Consider the following 19,635-nt stretch of genomic DNA (forward strand, 5'->3'; position numbering starts at 1 on the left):
AGTCACAGGCTTGTGCAACGGACCTCCCCTCAGGTCAAAAGTGAGAACAAAGATAAAGAATACTAAACTAATAAATACAACATGATTTAGCCGAAGACAAAGGTTGTATACCAACTACAGTGGGTGTGGTGGGTCAAAGATGAACTAGGAAATCTGTCTGTAAACTGAGATGGATATGTACAGATATGTAATATTTTTATGATTTGCCTTCATTTTCTCTTCACAATAAGTTTGGCTAACCTTTGGTTTGTTTAAAAAATGGCCAAATCACTGACAGCTCGTGTTTCCTGCCGTGTTGGACGTCTTCTTAGGAATCTTACTGGTGATTGCAATGTTACTATTACAGCTAGGAATGATGGCCAAAACTAAGAAAATAAAACCCAAGTTGTAATGAACAAGAGTTACCCTTTAAGTGTGTGTCATGGCGCAATATACAGTAAGAATCAGTGGTCTGTGGTCTGGTGAGCGTGTGTGTTGGGGTGTGTGTGTCAGAGAGTGTACTGCATCTGTTTTTAGCACCACTAGAGTGAAGAGCCCCATGAACACCAGCGGGGCCCAGACACTAATCCGGACCAGATGTGAACTCCACCACTGCACCAAAACTCCAAAACATACACACACACGAATGCACATATTACAAACAAGAAACGGCACGTCACCGGTTCCAAACATTCGAGCTCGAACTGGATTTGTAGCCTACTGTTTAGTTAGCCAACATGATTATGTGTAATGCTATTATCGCTATAATCTGTCTCAATGAGATCATAGCTCACCTTCAGTGGAGTTAATTGGAGGTTTGAGAGGTCATGAAACTGTACATTTCAAAACAAAATTACAATGTGCTTCAAATCAGTAAAGCAAACAGTTCTGATCTAAACGGGGAGATAACAGTCAGGAAGGCGCAGATTTGTGATTTCCTGTGCACAGAAGATTTACGGCCAGTGACTGGATACAAGAAATTAATTTGGGTTACTCAGAAAAATCCACATTTACAGAGGGATGATATACGTCTCTGCCATTTGCAGCTCTACTTTGTAATTTAGGCTGACACCTGTATCTCTGCGGATCTTCCATAAATCTATTACATATTCACAGTGTAATCCATAACCTAATGACTGTCCTCGGTTCACCGAGAAGCTACCATTTTGTTCTGTGCGGAACTTAAGCTGGTCCTCAGTGGAAATACAAGTATGCACACAGGGCCGAGTGGTGTTAAGGGAGGCAATAAACCTCAGTCAACCCCTCACCCATGCTACGCACATAAAACCAGCATGTCGTCCTCCCCTTCCTCACTCTCTCCCTCCACTTCTTTCTCCTTGCTCTCTCTTCTTCTCCTGCTTTTTCCTTCCACTATTGAAATAAATTGTAAAGTGGGATATTCACCTTTGAAATATTCCTTTTGATGATATCATCAATTTCCCAGTACTGCAGTACTACATTACAATACTACAGTATCCATAAGCCTCAGTGGCTGTTGCTATGGAGAACATGCCCAGCATCCAAGTCATGAATAAAACACCACATAACAGTTACGCTGATCCAGAATCCAAATGTAAATGAATCAAACAGGTGAGTCATACTAGCCTGGTTCCTCTGAGTCACCACCCACATCTACTCCAATATATGCAGCAATCCAAGTAGTCCAGGTGTTGATGGCTATTTCCGCTGATTGGAGACAGAACGAACCAATCACAGCTTAACAGGCGGGAGTAAGAATGGAGATGTCTTCTTCCCACATAGCTTGCCAGGTATCTACATTAGCTACATTCCTGAAAAATGGCGAGAAGCGTGGAGGAGATCGAAGTCAACGTGCACAAATAACTTTTAAGTTGACATATGTCTTTGGGTCAGTGTGAAAAATGTTAAGTTCAATTCTCCTGGCAACTGACAAGGAATCTGTGACCATGAACACAACGTCAGACTGAATGGAAAGTTGATTCAATCAAGCAAAGTGGAACCTCTACATTGAGCTTGGTAATTCGATGTTTCTCCTGTTTCTTGTCCCCCTAAAGTGTTAGTGTACATGTCTTATATCTTTGCTTTTTTTTTTATCACTGAACCTGAGATTTTTCATGCCCACTCAAGCCTAGGAAGTACTCCAACTGCCAGTCACCTGATGTGCAGAAAATGAACTTTTACTTTCAAACCCCCAAAAGCGAAAAATAAATCCTCCCACGTCTCTACTCCATTGCCCTTGAAATAGGTCTGTGGGTTGAGGTGTAGATGGCAGGCTCATTTCCCAAATGTATTCCTTGTCGCCCGCACCATGTCTTCCCACAGGAATAGCAACATTCCCCTTCCTGATAATTATGAATGATTCTGCCCTTCCCCCTCTTCTCCCACTTTCCCTCCACTCCTCGGTGCTGCTCGTATCGCACAGAGATGTAATTAATCATGTAGACACCCTGCTAGTCTTAATACTAAGGGTGCTCTCTTTTTTTTTTTTCCTTCTCTCAGTCTTCCCCTTATACTCTTATCTAGCTCTGTCTCCTTCAATGCCTCTCAATCTCTCTCACACACATACACGCACAGTTTGAAGGTCTCATTAATCACCTGTTCACACAGGAAAGCTCTGTAATGCATACCAGTGGGATCATTTGGTGGTTGGCCTCTCCTGTCTCTGTACCCTTTGTCTCTGTATACTCATGTACTTTATGCACCACCACACCACTGTCCCTCCACTCTAAGTTTGTGTTTTTTGTGTGTATTAGAGTGCGTCTGTCATCATCGCGCTCGTACGCCAGGATAAATACGATAATTGTCGCTTGCAGACTTGCCCTCTGGTCCCTCTCTATTTTTAGACGTCAGTTGTTGAAATAGTTCTTAAAAAGGGCAGGCTACGAGTAACCGCGGCATCACCATAAAGCCGGGGCAGAGGATCTGTCAACCCGACCCCACAGACAAACCCAAACAACATTAATTTCACGCAGCAAATAAATTATTTTAAATCCACCAGCAGTTTTTCACCACATATATTGAAAGCATGTTCCCTCTGGTTGTGTTTATTGACTGTACTTATTCCCTTCAGCAGTGCCTTGAGTGTATTTTTTTTTTATTTTTATAACTTTGACTGATTCAATTGACATTTTTCTGTCAAATGAGTTCAGATGTGTGACAGGTGTGGACATTATGATGATATATACAGTACCCTGAAACAATAGCGATCTCTGTACCAGTCGAGATTTTGGCATCAACATATATACCAAGTTAACTATCCCTTTAATATATCTGGTATACCATCTGGACAAACAGTTGAAAATGTGGGAGAAAGCTCCTTTATTACAGTGTAAGTCTGGGGTATGCGGGCTACAGGGTAAAGCAGCCCCTTGTTTACGCATTTTTACTGTAATTACAATGTATTCAGGCTGTATAGTAAATCTGACCCTTGTTCACTGTGTTTACTGCGTAGGCCATTGTGGGCAATGTTGCATATTTACAGGATTTTGCTGGATCGATGTGGCAAAGTACCTTCATTTGCCAGGTATTCAATTAGCTAGATAGATAAAAACGCACAATCCCATTTGGTTAAACAGTTTCTCAGCTGACAGAAGATTTTATTCATCTCACACACCCTTAAGTGTAAGCTTATCTTATTTAGGTGTGGGATATCTTGAATTGTTTAAAAGAAAAAAGTCAACAACAAAAAAAATTGTTGTTGTGTGTAATTGTATTCACTTCTTTTCCTCGCTGCTGCTTTTACTCTCTTGCAAGTCTGTTTCTCCTTCTGTCTGAATAAGTCGTCTTTGTCTTTGCTGGGATGTTTCTGTTGTCAGTGTACTCTCGCGCGTGTGTATGTGTGTGTTCTTGGCAGGGACAGTTGCTCCGTAGCTTGAGGACGCCGTGTCCTGGAACTCGGGTAGATAAAGCCCAGCAGGGATGTCCTGTGTGTGTCCCAAAGCAAAGTGTACACGTCCCGTACTGAGGTGTGATGAACAGTGTGTTTGTGAACGTACACTGACTGCAGATGCCTCATGAACTTCTATGTTTTTCTATTTTGCGTGGATGACAAAAATTTAGATGTGTTTTTGTTGTTTTTTCAGGATCCAAATCATGAAAATATCTAGTGATCGATTTCCCTGCTGCCTCTTGCTTTTCATATCCTTAATTCATCTTCCAGTGTGTGTGTGTGTGTGTGTGTGTGTGTGTGTGTGTGTGTGTGTGTGTGTGTGTGTGTGTGTGTGTGTGTACTTAATTTTCCACTGTGACTGTGAGCCAATGCTACGTAGGAACTGAGGTGACCCTCCAGCACTGATCAAAACACACTGACCCGATGAAGCCTTACTAGGGTAACGTGACTAACCATGCCTCTGCACCGGCCCGCACTGATTGGCTGTTTGAGGTGGGATGGGTTAGCCGCCTCTCCCACCTCGGGCTAACTGATTGGAGGAAAAGTAAGAGTAAACAAGTAGTTCTTTGAGCATGTGGCCTTACACAACACAACACACAGTTAGAGAAGAGAGGGAGACAGATGAGAAAGATAGAAAGAGAGAGAGAGGTTGACATTGCAGTAGTAAGGTCTCAGTGATGACAAGAGCAGGCCTTTTCTGATTTAACAAGGTCACAACTCTTGGAACGCAGAGTGTGTGTATGTTTTTGTGTGTGCTTAACTGCATTGTAATTCTAAGAGGAACTTGATATTGCTGTTCACACTATAACAATGGCTTCGTCGGTCTCAATAAGGTATTATGAATTGGATGGACCCTTTTCATGACAAAATATGAAAATCTAGTTCCTGAATTGATTTGACGTTCAAAGTGTGTTTTTCTGTGTGTCTGCATGGAGACCTCAATCTATTCACAAAAAGAGGAGCGGAGGGGGAGTAAGAGCAGAAATATAAGCAGAATGAGGTGTAACAGGATTCCTTCTGCCAAGCTCCACATCTCCGTCCAGTGTACACACACACACACACGCATAAATACAACTTAAAACACACACACACACAAGCTGAGAGAGACACCCAGCCGCTGGCCGGGAAACGCACATATGATTGAAGAGAATGGAATGTTCTGTCTGCAGTCCAGAGCTGGAACCTGGACCCAATGTGTGTGTGTGAGTGTGTGCAAGTGTGTGTGTGTGAGTGTGTGTGTGTGTTAGTGTAGGGTCACAGTATAAATAACCGTCCTCTCTCAACAGTGTTTGCGCAGACCAGCCAGGCTGTTTATTTATAAACCGCCTTATACGTGTCAAAGACCTGCATGTCGTCTACGTCTCTAGCTCACACCGTCTCTATACATTTCCACTTCTCTCCTCCACGACGCAAGGCCAATTCATGGTTTCTGTGTCCATGAGGGTCCACATGTACCCCTGTGTCACTGTCCGCACTACAAACTGGACGCTTGTTTACCCCATCTTCGGTCCTATACTTTGACTTAATCGTGTTGTTCCACTAAATACAACAGACAAAAGAGCCCTACCTCTTCCTGTCAGGAGATCATGTATCATGTTTTCTAGCGAACATGTGAGGAATGTGTCTGCGTACCCCTGGTTGTAGTGTGTATAGCAGCGTGTCCGTACGTCCTGGAGTATGATCAAGGCTTCACACAGATGCAGGTCGTCTCTGCCTGCGTGTATGTATGTTTTATATATATACCTGTTGCCTCCAATTTTGTCACAATCTTTGAGGACGACATTGATTTGATAGCAAAATATTTAATTTGCTCTCTGTAAATTCCCCTTAACTATACCACAAAAAGTCCAAATACAGAGTAGCTACACATCTTTATATATATTGTACATTATGCACTATTGAATATTATTAGAAAAACACTCCATAAGATTAAGTTAAATAAATACCGTAGGCTCCTGTTTGGATCTGTCTTTGTTAACTGATCGAACGATTTAACTATAGAGTTACCACAAAAAAGTAAATGGCCAGAAATGCATTGCTGGTCTTGATAAGCTGATTTTTTTGAAAATACAAATGAATAAACATAACTGTAAATGTGCTAGAGTTAGCCAGAATTTCTTTCTTTCATTATCTTTTTCTCATTTCTAAAAAAACAAACTATGAGCTCCTTTGTTTCTGTCTGCTAATTATGTTTGCTTTTATAACATTTTATAGTCGTCATTTATCTGTCGTTCATTTGCTGGAAAGTTAATTTTGTTTGCTAAAGAAAGAACACTTCAGGGCAAGACAAGCATTATTTTAACCACAGCCCATTGTCAATCCCTTGTCTTAAATGGTAACTAATGTTGTGCAAGCTGTCCGCGCGACCCAGCAGCGGTCGCTGTTGACATTACACTCAGATTAGTGCTGGTTTACATAATGGCTGATAAAGTGTGGTTTGGCCTGGACTCACACACACACACTGTGTCAGTGGGTGGTTAAGTACACCAGAGGTGTGAGGCTCAGGTCACAGAGTTGGTCCAATCGCAGCAGAGGCAGCGGGGTCGAGGGGGCGGGGCTAACATGTATGAGGCGAGAGCTTCAACCTCAAAGCACTTTGGCCTTTGACACAGTGCTGTCTCCTGGCTCCGTGACACTGTCACCTTCTGACCCAACGCTTTCCTGTAGCACAGTGCATGAAGAGCTGTCAGTGTGTGTTTTTCCTCTGCATTTCCTTACAGCTGAAGGCAGGGACAGTTGTGTGTCTGTGTTGGGCTGAGCAGTAAAGTGTCTCTCTCAGGCGCACACACAGTACAGGTACCTGGCAAAGTGAAACTGGCCCAGTTCATACATTTGAGTTCAGATATGTGCTGTAGCTGGGTGATGAAATACACTTGCAATACCATGCAGACACTCCCTTTTCTGTACTGCCTGGCTACGCAAACCAGTTTCACTCCACCAATCACCACTGCTGGAGCTAGGACAGCTACAGCCAATTAGAAAGCACTCTTACAATCATCTTGGCCAATCAGAGGAACCTGCTTTCTGAGTAACCTCACAGGTCTGACGTATTAATTTCTATACATTTACAACATCTGTGGTAATACATTAATTCCCTCTAAGTAGACTTACAATCTCCTTAAAATGTTCTTAATGTACACATGAGGGCTACATTCATTTATTTACATAAATGCAAATATACGAGTTCCCACCTACGCACCTTCAAAAATCTGAATAATGAGAGAGAGGAGAGAGAGATTCCTAGCGTGGTTGCTGACAGTGATTAATTGTTCCCACATGTTGCTGACGGACAAAAAGGCCTCTGTGTTCCTGAGCTCTGGCTGCAGCTGGTGTGCACACACACACACACACACACACACACATACACACACACACACACACACACAACTGGAGCCTGTCTCACGAAGCAAGTTCAGCTTTGTCAGACTATCTTTGAGTTAGTTTGCTTTAAAAATGTAACACCATTGAACCTGGATAACCGGTCTCATTGAGGGTTGACTGTTGACCCAGCATTTTGTAGGCCAGTTTCCAAGACCAGTTAAGGTGGAGTTTATAATGTCAGACCGACCAGTCATAGAAAACAGTAAGATTCAGAAAATCAATCAAATAAATAGACAAGTAAACAATAAACAACAAGTCCTGCGACTAGCCTAGTCTGCTCTAAATGTGGATATGTGAGCGAGACTAAATTTGTTTTCTTCTGTCACGAGGAACAAACTGTTACAAAATATACAGTAAGTGAAGTTAGAAAGCAGGAAAAACAATTCCAGCTTTCTTTCCGCTGCAGAGTGGATTACTAAAGGAAAACTGCTGATTCTGAAAATGTGTGTGTAAATAAAAATGCTTTTTATAATAAAATGGTCAAACCTTTCATTTAAAACAATATGTGTCACCTGAGTCTGTAAAGAAGTCACCACCTGTTTGTTTGGGTTGGAGTGACAGGCTAAACTGAACCACTCAATATTTGGGTAACAGATCTCAAACAATCATTTTTACTCATGATTACGATGAGATAAGCGCTCAAATGAGAGAGAATGAGGAGGGTACAAAACAGACAAATGGCGGGAAAATGTAGGTCGGGAGAGAAAGAGAAATTCAAAAAATCCCTAAAGTTAGCCGGCAGTGTCTACAGCGTCGTTATCCCTTGGAAGGTTTTGCTGCAAGCTGTGTTAGTGTATGTGTTTAGTGTATGTGTGCTATTTAGCTCTTGTGGCTGCATAGTCGGAGCTATGAATCAGAGCTGCTATCTCAATGAGCTGTTTTTATTAATGGACTTTGGGAATACCCCAGAGGAGCTTTACAGTAGTAAGCATACAGTATCCCACTCACACAGCGATGTGCCATGTACACACTCAAACCCAGAGAGTGCATACACTGCAAATAACAAAAAGCGCTGAAGCGCTGCCTCAAAGGACTTCACAACGGCCACATTTTGAAACAGAAGCACAAGAAAGAGTCCAAGAAAGAGCTGTAATGTCGTATTAATTACAGCTTTTACATCTACTTCAGTTACGAGGGGGAGATGCAGATGTAGAAGAGGAGACGGATTAATGATGGATTTTAAATTTAAGATACAGGATTTTTTATTGCACAAAAGAAGGAACTACCCGTTGTGTATTATGAAGATTTTCTTAATATTTTGTACACACAAAGCCTTTGGAGACTCTAATGAAGGATGTTATCAAATAGTTTAATGAACTCCTGGGAAGTTAAATAATATGATTGGTTTTGTCATTAAATGTGGTAAGAATCACGGCAGCCAGAAATGAGATGTTGTGGTATGCAGGAGAGACTGAATTTCTACATGAAATGCGGAACAAAGAAAATATCGAAAAAACAAATGGTTAAAAGGTCAGTCAGTCCACTAAAATTATAAAACGGCATACTTTCCACTTACAGAACCACAAGTGTATCAGCCATGCAGATGGTTTTATTTGCCAAGATCTCTGCTACTGAGACGTCAGCTCCGTCTGAATAAAACTGAGGTGAATGAAATTTTGTTTGTGGTTGAGCTTGAAATGATGTTTGAAAAATCTTTCCAGAAAATATATCTTGGAAATGACCCCAAATAACAGAGATAATCAGTAGAGGGTTTGTGAGGATATATTACTCTGCACTACACATATAAATCACATGTAATACTGATACATAGTTGGCACATTTTTCTTTCTTTCATCTCGCAATCATCATCACTATCTTTCTCACCATCACTCACACATTTTCACTTGGCACCAATTTGTTTTTTCTTTGCATCACTGTCCGTGCTTTGGTTGCAGATGCCCCGCTTCCGTTTATTGCTGCTCCATCACACTGAGTTAGAAATATCTCAGCTGACGTTTGAAGGATACGAGCGGTGGCACGGAAAAAGAGAAACATTAAACAAGTGGCTTTGCTGGAGGACGAAGTGGAGAGGTGCAGGGATAGAGGAGGTGTAGGATGATGCGAGGGAGAAGGATTGATGAAGTGTCAGGTGCTGGCAGGTAAATGTTTACAGCAGCGGGAGAAGGAAACTCGCATTCCATTCATTCTGCTCTCATTCACCCCTCCAAAAGTTATCTTTTTCCTTCACAAAGTCTGTCTTCTGCCATTATTTACATCTCCCTGGCAGCTGGAAACATTTAGCTAGTGTGTGTGTGTGTGTGTCTGTGTTTGTAAAATGTTCTGTAATAAAGCAGCATTACGTCATGCCTCCAGAGATGCTGGCAGAGGATAAACACTGGTCTCCCTGGTATCTCTTCTCATCTTACCTCATTGCACAGAATAAACACACAGACACGCACTCGGGGAAACGTGCATTCACATACACACACACCATTAATGATAAAATGCATTTTTTTATGGATTTGCTAATGCACAGCGGTGGTCACAAAAAGCACACAGTCCTGCAAAAATAACTTTCGAATTTACAATTGCAAATCACTCAAGAGCGTGCAAATGCAAAACTTGGCATTTGGCACTACCACAAACACACACATGCTCAGCTACACACTCACACACATACACACAGGGTCATAGGTTCAGTTTGGCCCCTGAGATCAAACTTTCTCTGCCAGCGTAGCATTCAGAAGGGTAACTTAAGCCTGCGCTTTCTCCTCTCTGATTGAACTGCCTTTGACCAGAAAAACAATCCAGACCAAATTGTCTGTAAACTGTTGCCCAGGACAGACGGGACTGCTTCATGGAAAACAATATTGTGATTCCCACAAAAACGGCCCTCGCCGTTTGGAAGCCTGAAATCTGTTCTGTTTTAGAGAGTAAAAATATACATAAGAGGAAAACAGAGAGGGAAAAATGCATGCGTGTTGTGGATGGCGGTTGGGTTGTTTATATGGGAGGATATAGCATAGCCTCAGAGTCCCTCAGGGCCCATAAGAGCTATGTGTTTGTAAAACAACAGAAACTGCGGAAGAGGAAGGGGGTATGGAAAGAGAAGGAGACTAAAGCAAAATAATATATTCAGCAAGGCCTTCAGTAGGTTGTGGTGCACAAAAAGAGGAGGAACAAGAAGAAGAAGAAGAAAGTGTAGTAAATGACAAAAGTCAAGTCAAAAAGGTCATAAACATATATACTAATTATCTGGAATAGAATAATTTCCATATAATGTTGTTTCATAAAGTTTATAGTTATGTCCTAACTGTGTGTCAGTGACTGTATGTGCACGTTTGTTTCAACATTTGTATGTGGTCATTATGCTGTTATATAAGAACCATGAAATTATATCTTCTTAAGTAACCAGATGGCTGAAAGTGTGTGTCTGTGTGTGCGTTTCTGTAGAATGGGGGTTGTCCAGATGCACATGCGCATGGGTGTAATTTACAGACCAAGTGAAGTTGGAATTTTGAGTCTGAAATACAAAAGCAAAGCCAGAGCCAATCATACAATCCTGACATCTCTACAGTGTAAACATGTCATGTGAATCCTTCATATTGTGACACACACAACAATAGAACTTAAAACATCTACTCTTAGTGCTGTACTGTCATGAAATAGTAATATGGTTTCCTGGCCTTTGTCTTTTTTTTGTCATTTAAATAGAACCCAACTTTGTGACATCAATCTAAAATCCCTGTTAATGTCAATGGCTTCTTGTTCTCTGACTGTAACTGTTCTCCCCCAGGATTAGCACTTCAATTATTAGCTGGACTGAGACAAAGGTTATAGGAGTTGGCTCCACCTGTAAAAAATATTCAAGCATATTCGCATTCAAAAAGCTTTATTTGTATACGGAAAATTGGCCTTTTAGAAATACTTTTGCCCATCATAACTCAACAAGTTTACAGCCATGCTAGCTGCTCCGTGAGGCTGTATTTAGGTATAGCAGTGCTTTGAGCTAAATGCTAACTCCAGCATTCTAGCATGCTCACAATGATAAAGCTAACATGCAGATGTTTAGCAAATATTACTATGTGCACCATCTTAGTTTAGAATGTTAGCATGCTAGCATTTTCTAATTAGCACCAAAGACAAAGTACAACTGAGGCTGACGGAGATGTTGTTTTTTTTGCTGGTATCTGGTCCTAAGTATTGGACATTTTGAAATTTTAGCCTAATGGTGGAAAAAGAGGAAAAGTCTGGGAATCATCAAAGTCAGTAGGCTTCATCCTCTGGCAACAATGAATGTCCATACAAAAATTTCAGGGACATCCATCCAATAGATGTTAAGTTATCTCAGCCTGGACCAAAGTGTTGGGCCAACCGGCTGACATTGCCATGCCAATAGCAACGCTAAAAATGTGTACAATCAGTATACAATAAGAAAGAATGTGTGTCTGATAAGTGTATATGTACGGTAAACAAAGCCAGTAGCGGGGCAACAAGTGATTCAATAGGGGCGTTATACTGCAGTTTGGGCCTTTAATTTGTACATACATCTCTGTGTTGATCATTAGTAGGGGCTGTCATGTGCACCAGTTCCCCCACAATGAGCCTCTGGGGCTCGCACAAGGAAGGAGCTCAGAGTTGATCAATATACACCAGCCAAGACTCGTACACAGGCACGCACCAACACACATGATCTGACACAGAATGGGCTCCTTAACAACACAGGGGCTCTTTGTATGTGTCATTCATAATCGAGGAGACGCTTGATTATAGACCACTGTCTCTCTTTTCTCTTTTATACCCACAACACAAAAGCTACAGTGGGAACAATGCCGACATCAGCGCTAAGTGCTGCTGCACATCAATGTGTTCCTGCCTATATTTTGTGGAACAATTGAAACAATAGGATTTTTGCCTTGTTTGTGTGTCTAGTCACCAAGAGCAACTGTTTACATCGCTGCAGAATCAGTAGTAGTAGTGGGTGGTTTATGGATCAGTGTTGTTGGATTTAATGAGAGGTATTCATTGAATGTTGTATTGGTAAAAGGAAAGATAGAATACAACAAATCAATATTGATGACAGTCATTGTTTGGGTGGTTGTTTCACAAGGATTTTACACGCATCACTCAACATAGTCTCCTCTTTTTCCTTTGTGTTGCAGAACTCCATCCGGCACAACCTTTCCCTGCATAGCCGTTTCATCCGCGTCCAGAACGAGGGAACAGGGAAGAGTTCTTGGTGGATGATCAACCCAGAGGGAGGGAAGGGTGGAAAGGCTCCTCGCCGCCGTGCAGTCTCCATGGACAACAGCAACAAGTACACCAAGTCCGCCCGTGGCCGTGCTGCTAAGAAGAAGGCTGCTCTGCAGGCTGCAGCAGCTGCAGCTGGTGAAGGCGGCGGAGACAGTCCATCAGGTCTCTCCAAGTGGCCCGGAAGCCCAACGTCACGCAGCAGCGAGGAGCTGGACGCCTGGACAGACTTCCGCTCCCGCACTAATTCCAATGCCAGCACACTGAGCGGTCGCCTCTCACCCATTCTGGCCAACCCTGAGCTAGACGAGGTGCCCGATGACGAGCCTCCTCTCTCCCCCATGCTCTACTCCAGCCCTGGCCGAGCGCTGTCTCCCGGCAACGCCACGACCAATGGGAAGTCTGTGCCGACTGAGCTGCCCCGCCTGGCAGACCTGGCAGGAACAATGAACCTGAATGACGGACTCACGGATGACCTGATGGATGAGTTGCTGGATAATATCAACCTGGTGCCAACCGTTACAGGACAGGCTGCTCCAAATGGCTCCTCAGGGTTCAATTTTGGGTCCAAACCCAACGGGCTAAGCTCACCTTCCTCCACCTCCTCTCCCTCCTCCAACTCTTCTTCTAACGGTGGAGGGAATGGTTACAGTAACTCCATCTTTGGCCCCCACACGACAGGGGCCTCTCTGCGTCCGTCCCCCATGCAGACAATCCAGGAGAACAAGCAGACCTCCTTCTCCAGCATCAGCCTGTCTCGCTTTGGCAGTCAGACACTACAAGACCTGCTCAACTCTGACACCCACAGCCACAGTGATGTCATGATGACCCAGTCTGACCCACTGATGTCACAGGCCAGCGCTGCTGCCGTCATTTCCCAGAACTCTCGCCGTGGCCTCATGCTCCGTAATGATCCCGTAATGACCTTTGGGACCACTGGAGGCCTTCAGGGCAGCCAAGGGGAGATGCTGCAAAGTAACAACCACAACCAGAGCTCCGTGAGGCCTTTAAACGGAGGCCTGAACCTAGCCAATGAGGCTAACGCTCTGGCTAATGCCAAGCAGCAGCTCCTCCTCTCACCCTTGGGAGGAAATGGTTCCTCTTCCATGCAGATCGACACCTCGATCTTCCTAAATGGAACAGTTAACAGTGGAGGGATCTGCCAGGACCGTTTCCCAACAGATCTGGACCTGGACATGTTCAACAGCAGCCTGGAGTGCGATATGGACTACATCATCAGGAACGAGCTGATGGATGCAGATGACTTGGACTTTAACTTTGACTCTCATGCCAACATGAACGGAGTCGGCAACTTCACAAACACCAAGCAGACCTCTGAGAGCTGGGTACCCGGCTGAGAGGGTCAGGCTGGGAAGGAGCAGAGCAGGTGTGTATGTTTGAGTGTTGTGTGCACTGTTATAAATCATATGGCGCATGAGCAAACCTGAGCCAACCTTTTTCTCCCCCAATGCCGATTCTGACCCTAAAACTCAGGGTAAGGCCGGTGCCAAGTACAGATCCGATACTAGTGCTTTTTTTTTCCAAAATGTAAAATCTGTAAAGGTCTCTGTGTAGATAAATAACATCACAGTGTAAAACGGTCATACCCCGGCATGTTTAGGGTTGTGTAATTTCTATCTATATTGTTTGGAATATTTTCGTGCTGTAGAATTACTGGTGTTGGAAACAAATACAGACCCTAACCCTGGAAAAGGTCCTCTCAACGTGATTACATGTTTCTGCATCTCTTCAATAAACTAAACTAAAAACGACCTGCTAAACAACGTAGCATCTCTGGTAGTTTTTTCTAACTCCAATTGCTAAATGTTTGTATTAATAAGACGTAACATCAGTCCTTGTTTCCTGGGCATTCTCATTTATCAAGATTTGTTAAAAAATATAATAAAATATGTTACATCCATGCAAGTTTCAAAACAACGTCTCAAAAAGTAAAAAAAAAAAAAAAAAATGTATTTTCTTTATGGAGTAAAAAACACAAGCTAACCGCAAAAGTTGCTGTCAACACTTCTCGTTTCACAGTTAAAGCCTACCACTGCCTTCACATGAAAGTGCATTTATTGTGAAGCACATCAGAGCATGTGTACTTTCTGCACTGTCGATTGGTGACATTTGACCAATACCCCATCTGATCTGATCATCTCTCGTAGAAATGTTCTGACTTTAGAACAGGAAAAGATTTGTGTCTTGCTTTTAAATACAGTACAAATTCTCAGACATAATCATCTCGTCCTTTATCTCTCCAGGTCTGAACTGTGTAGTGCAAGAGAAGATCAGACACACAACACCCTTTTTGCCAAACCTGCCATCAGCACAAATACAAACCCTGTGTTTACAGAAGAAGACTTCCTCTCATGAGCTTTACCTTCGCTCCCACACCGGTGAACCGTGAACGATCCGACAGACTCTAGAGATGCTGCACATCAGCCCTCAAAGCCTCCTGTGAAACAACAGCAACAAAAAGAAAGCTATGTCAAACTCACAAATCTTAGAATTATGCAATTTTCCTTTGACACCCAGTCTGTTGATATCAAAGAGACACTGCTCATCAGAAGGGGTTTCAGGTGGAACACAAGGACTAAATATCAAGCAAAGATTGAAGGAGTGCACGGTGCAGTTGTTCCCAAAAAAAAAAGACAAAAGTGTAAAGTGAAAAAATCCAGAAGTGATGTGGTGTAAATCTGATCCAGTGGTTTTCTGGGATGTGTTCTGTTGAAAAAAGAAATTTCCCTCTGTTCTCACTTTGTGATTTTAAATGTTCAGTGTTTGTTTTTCGGATTTTCTGTTTTATCATAATTTTTTCTGCATCATACATGTCTGTACAAAAAAAGTGGTGTATTGATGAAATGAAAAAATGGAAATGGAGTATCGCATACAGTACATGCAAAACACACAAACAGACAAACCCACACTTTGCCCCAGTTTGCAAAAACTTCAGAAACCTTAGAAGTTACGATTTCTCATCTTAATGCCATGCACTTCCAGTTTTGTTTTTATGAATTGCTTGAATTAAATTAAATGCCGCATACTGAGGGTTATATTACAATTAGATGAATATTACAAACAATATTTTTTATCTTTTGTGTATATCTAATTGTAAAAAAAAAATGAAAAAAGACTAGAGGAAGAAAATCTCTGTCATGGATATTTGTACAGTGCAGGGCAGTGGAAAGTTCGAGGAGGGGGAAAGATCTTGTCTGTCTCTTCGTAGATTTCTTAAATTCTGGTGAGTTCTGTTGAGGTTGTTTATCACTGCATATGATGTAGCCAAAATGAATACTTGTGTCCTAGAGTTGTGAACATTTCCACACCATAACAGGTGCTATGTAAACAGTGTTGAATCCTGCCCTGAGAGCAAGTCGTGCATTTTGTGTGTTTTCGTTTTGTTTCTGTTTTTACCCATGACCTGCAGAAGCCCAAAGCTGCAGCCACTTGTAGCACGGTGAGGTTGAACCTGTAGACGGTGGGGGGAGCAGGGAGCAGGGTTTAAGGCTCATTCCTCTAGAAGCCATTTGTTTCTCGAGTAAAACAATAAGCTATCTCTGTATATTGCCAAATTACTTGAAACAAACAGTAGGATATGCTGGCAGCCAAATCACAGCACACACACACATGCACACACATTATATTACACACACATAGATAGAAAAAAATAATACCAGGGATATGTGTTAAGCTCTGCTGTTTTCTTGTCATGAGCTTGTGGGGCTTCTTATGCATATTTAGAATCACTCAGGGGGGGAAAGGGAGGCTTCCCGTTTAAGTAACATCAAGTCACATTCTAATGGTATTTTAACATTTTCTTGATAAAAACAGTAATGCTTTGTGTTTGTGAACTTGTAACCTGTGAACTTTTGGCCGTCAAGATGAGGAGGAAGATTAACGTCAGGATTAAGACTTCACGCGGTCTGTTATTTTTGGTTTTGCTTGTCATAGATTTTTCTTTTTTTTCCTCTTTGTCGGACTCGTGACACACATACACACATCCCCTCATGGACACGCCCAGTGCTCCTGAGTACATGTTAACGTGTGAGTATGTGTTAATCTGTGGAGTTTATTTCTGTTGAATTAATCTCACGAGGATGCGTAATTCCTCACTATCCCTCATGGTGCATACAGCACAGCCGACTGTATGCATGTATGTATTTATGCATTATGAATTGTGTGAAATGCATATATACTCGCTGTATGTCCTTATATACTCATGTAGTACTTGACCCTTGGATTTTGTGATACCTCTGAAGGTAAAAGTTGAAGAAATAATGAACAACGTTAACACGCCGGGTAGGAGGGAACACTGTTGCCAGCGATTTAATTATTGAACCAGATTTTGAAAATGGTGGAAAGCACCATTGTTGTAGCATCTGGAGACCCTGGTATCCCTTCTCTGTCTGGGGTAGTGTATGGAAGTGTATGCCCCGCTGTGTATAATAGTGTACAGATGTGTGTGTATATCACTTTGAGGCCAAGGCAGAGGAGTGTGTGTGCATGGTTGGCTAGAATGATCTACTGTGCTATCTGAGGTTTAGTGCATGACCTAGCTGTACCCCCCCTCGATCCTTCCAATGGTGCCGTCCTGCGACAGAAATTGTAATACAGAGAGGAGCCCTGTGTCTTTAGCACTCAAACACACACTTTCTATTTTTAAAATCAGGGCTTACAGTGCAGCACTTGCACCATCCTCCCGTATTAATGGGTTTATTATTATTATTATTATTACGAGTGTGTGTGTGTACATAGACGCAGACACAGGGAGTGCCTCCTTAACGGACGTTCCTCAGCTTCACACTTGTTTTATTCCACGTGAAGTACAGTAGGTTCACGTCCCGGTGCTCTCGGTCAGCGTTTGGTTATAACTTTGACGTGGGTAACGCGTCATCTGACAACGAGCTGGAATTTCCTACACCTTGTCACAGCTACAAATTTCCAGAGCATTATCACATGTCTTTTGGCAGGGGGGAATCCTGAGCCATCACCTGAACTGCTAATCATTTAAATGTATCTACACTGTTTGTACTGAACATAAAGAGCGCTTTACTCCGCCTGTGAAGAAGACTGACAAGGTGAATCCAGGGAACCCTGTAATCCTTTCTGTCTAAAGAGGGGTTATTGATCCTTGATAAACTGCAAATCTCAGTCGCAGGAAGGTGTTCCTTACTTTCTGTACGTTCAGTGTAAAATGTTTTGGCTATTCGGGGAGATAGTTTACACTTAGTCATAGTGGAGCAGGCCTTCCACACAACCACTCAGTGCTACTGCTTCATTTTAGGCACAGATTTATCTCTTCTTGTGCCCAACACACACACCTGCAGCACAACACGTGCAAATTTAAAGCTAAGAAAAGCAAAAAAAAAATAGAAGAGAGAACATACCACTAGATACCTTAATCACCTCTTGGACGTTTCCTTTTCATTATCTTCTCTTGAACCTAAACCATCCTGTTTAGAGGCCCAGGCCAGCTCCCCTCCATACGCCCTCTGAACTTTGCCCTTTATTAATCTTGCTTCTTCTCGACTTGATGTTAGTGGGTATTTTTCCTGTGTATTCCATTTTGAATTGTAATCTAGTTTGTATAAGAAATGGCGCATGTAAATAAAGCTTGGTGAGGCTCCACACCCTTCCCGTGTCCTTGTCTTAACTCATTTTACTGTTCCATCAAGTTCACGAGTGCTGTGGAAGCACAGGGCTGCTGTTAACAGCTCATATTGCCTTGAGAGGAATTTCCAGCCCAGCAAGGAAAATGTTACAGCACTCGCCTGCCTTACATGTGATGTTAATTCACAAGTTAACTTGCCAACTGTTTTCCAAAACAGTGTGTGTCTGAGCGCTTGTGCATGAACAAATTTAACCTCACACTCCCTCCAGAAGATAAATCTCTTTCTTATGTCAGTCTGGAGGGAACAGCAAAAACAACTCCATGTTCCTCTCAAGTTCCTGGAAGTCCTCTTGCACAATGTTTGTTTTGTTTAAAGCTGCATCAAATGAGAGCAGACGTACAGCAACCCTGTGATACGACTGGGCTGGGTACTTTTCCTTGGTTGTTGCGAAACATAGAGGGAAAGTGGAGAAGGGGAACCGTCAGAGATGGGGGTCACTTGCATGTGTGAAATTTCCCCCAGGCCTCAGCGCCAAAAATTAACACAGACCCTGGCCGGGCTGCTCTGCTGACACTCTTCTTGCCTCCACCCTGTTTAGAACAGCCAATAGACCACTTTCCCCCTCAAGCCTGTTATCATAAAAGTGTGTGTGTGTGTGTGTGTGTGTGTGTGTGTGTGTTTCTATGCGTGGATAATTTTATCTTAAGAGTTAGTTGACAGGAGACTCGTCCATAAACCTAAACGATTCTCTGTTAACCTTTTAAAGAATCTTCAGACTGCAGCATTGATGAGAACTTTAATATCTGTGTAGTGATGATCTCTCATGTGAGGGTTTGAATGCCGTTTAGTAATAATATTCAATTATCCAAATCTACATCTAGCAAATTTTAAAAACATTTTTCCCACTGTCACTATATCACAAAAAACATTCAAATACAAAGCACGAAACAGAGATAAATCACTAAATCAATGCATATTTTTTTACTTACATGTTCTCCACCAGAATTATCTTCCTGGCAGAGTAGAGAATTATTTGAAATTTAGCATTTAGATCATCGTGTCGGAAGATACAAGAAGAAGATAAAACATGAAAAACGTTAAAATGTACTCTGAGTTTTTGTTGTCAATGCAAACTCTGGGCATTTCTGGGGAAGCACTGGAAGAACAATTTTTAGGCAATTTGGACTCATGTCTTCAATATTTCTAAAATCCTGGCTAAAGCTCTGCTAATCGAGACTTGCCAGCTAATCATTATTACTAGCTACTGCTTACAAAGTGATTTTTTTGTCACCAGGCAACAAAACATCAGTTCAATTCGAGGCTCTGCCACCACCCACATTTATAGTATGCTCCATATTATGAACATACAATTACAGACCCACTTAAAATCTTCAAAGTACTGCATATTTACAGCTCTCCAGAGATGTCTGACATTTTATCACGTTGCCTTCGGTCTTTGTCAGAGCAGAAGCCAGTCTGAATGATTTGTGAAACCCACTCTTTCTCGTCATGTACAGTATGGTACATTCATAACCACACTGTTTGTCATTGTTGCCAAACCCAGGACACGCATCAGGTACTTTAGGTCTACCAATGTGGCCC

General features: G+C 42.3%; 1 protein-coding gene across 1 annotated transcript in view; it reads left to right on the forward strand.

Annotated features, from left to right (window-relative positions):
• Positions 1 to 18,054, forward strand: part of foxo3b (forkhead box O3b) — a 44,060-nt gene extending 26,006 nt beyond the window's left edge. The window contains exons 3-4 of the mRNA XM_070925857.1: positions 12,331 to 13,805; positions 14,683 to 18,054. Coding sequence (XP_070781958.1) covers positions 12,331 to 13,776 — 1,446 coding nt within the window. The 3' untranslated portion in view covers positions 13,777 to 13,805; positions 14,683 to 18,054. The remainder of the gene's footprint in view (positions 1 to 12,330; positions 13,806 to 14,682) is intronic.
• The last annotated feature ends 1,581 nt before the right edge of the window (positions 18,055 to 19,635 follow it).

Source organism: Enoplosus armatus, chromosome 19, assembly GCF_043641665.1.
Source record: "Enoplosus armatus isolate fEnoArm2 chromosome 19, fEnoArm2.hap1, whole genome shotgun sequence".
Classification (NCBI taxonomy): domain Eukaryota; kingdom Metazoa; phylum Chordata; class Actinopteri; order Centrarchiformes; family Enoplosidae; genus Enoplosus; species Enoplosus armatus.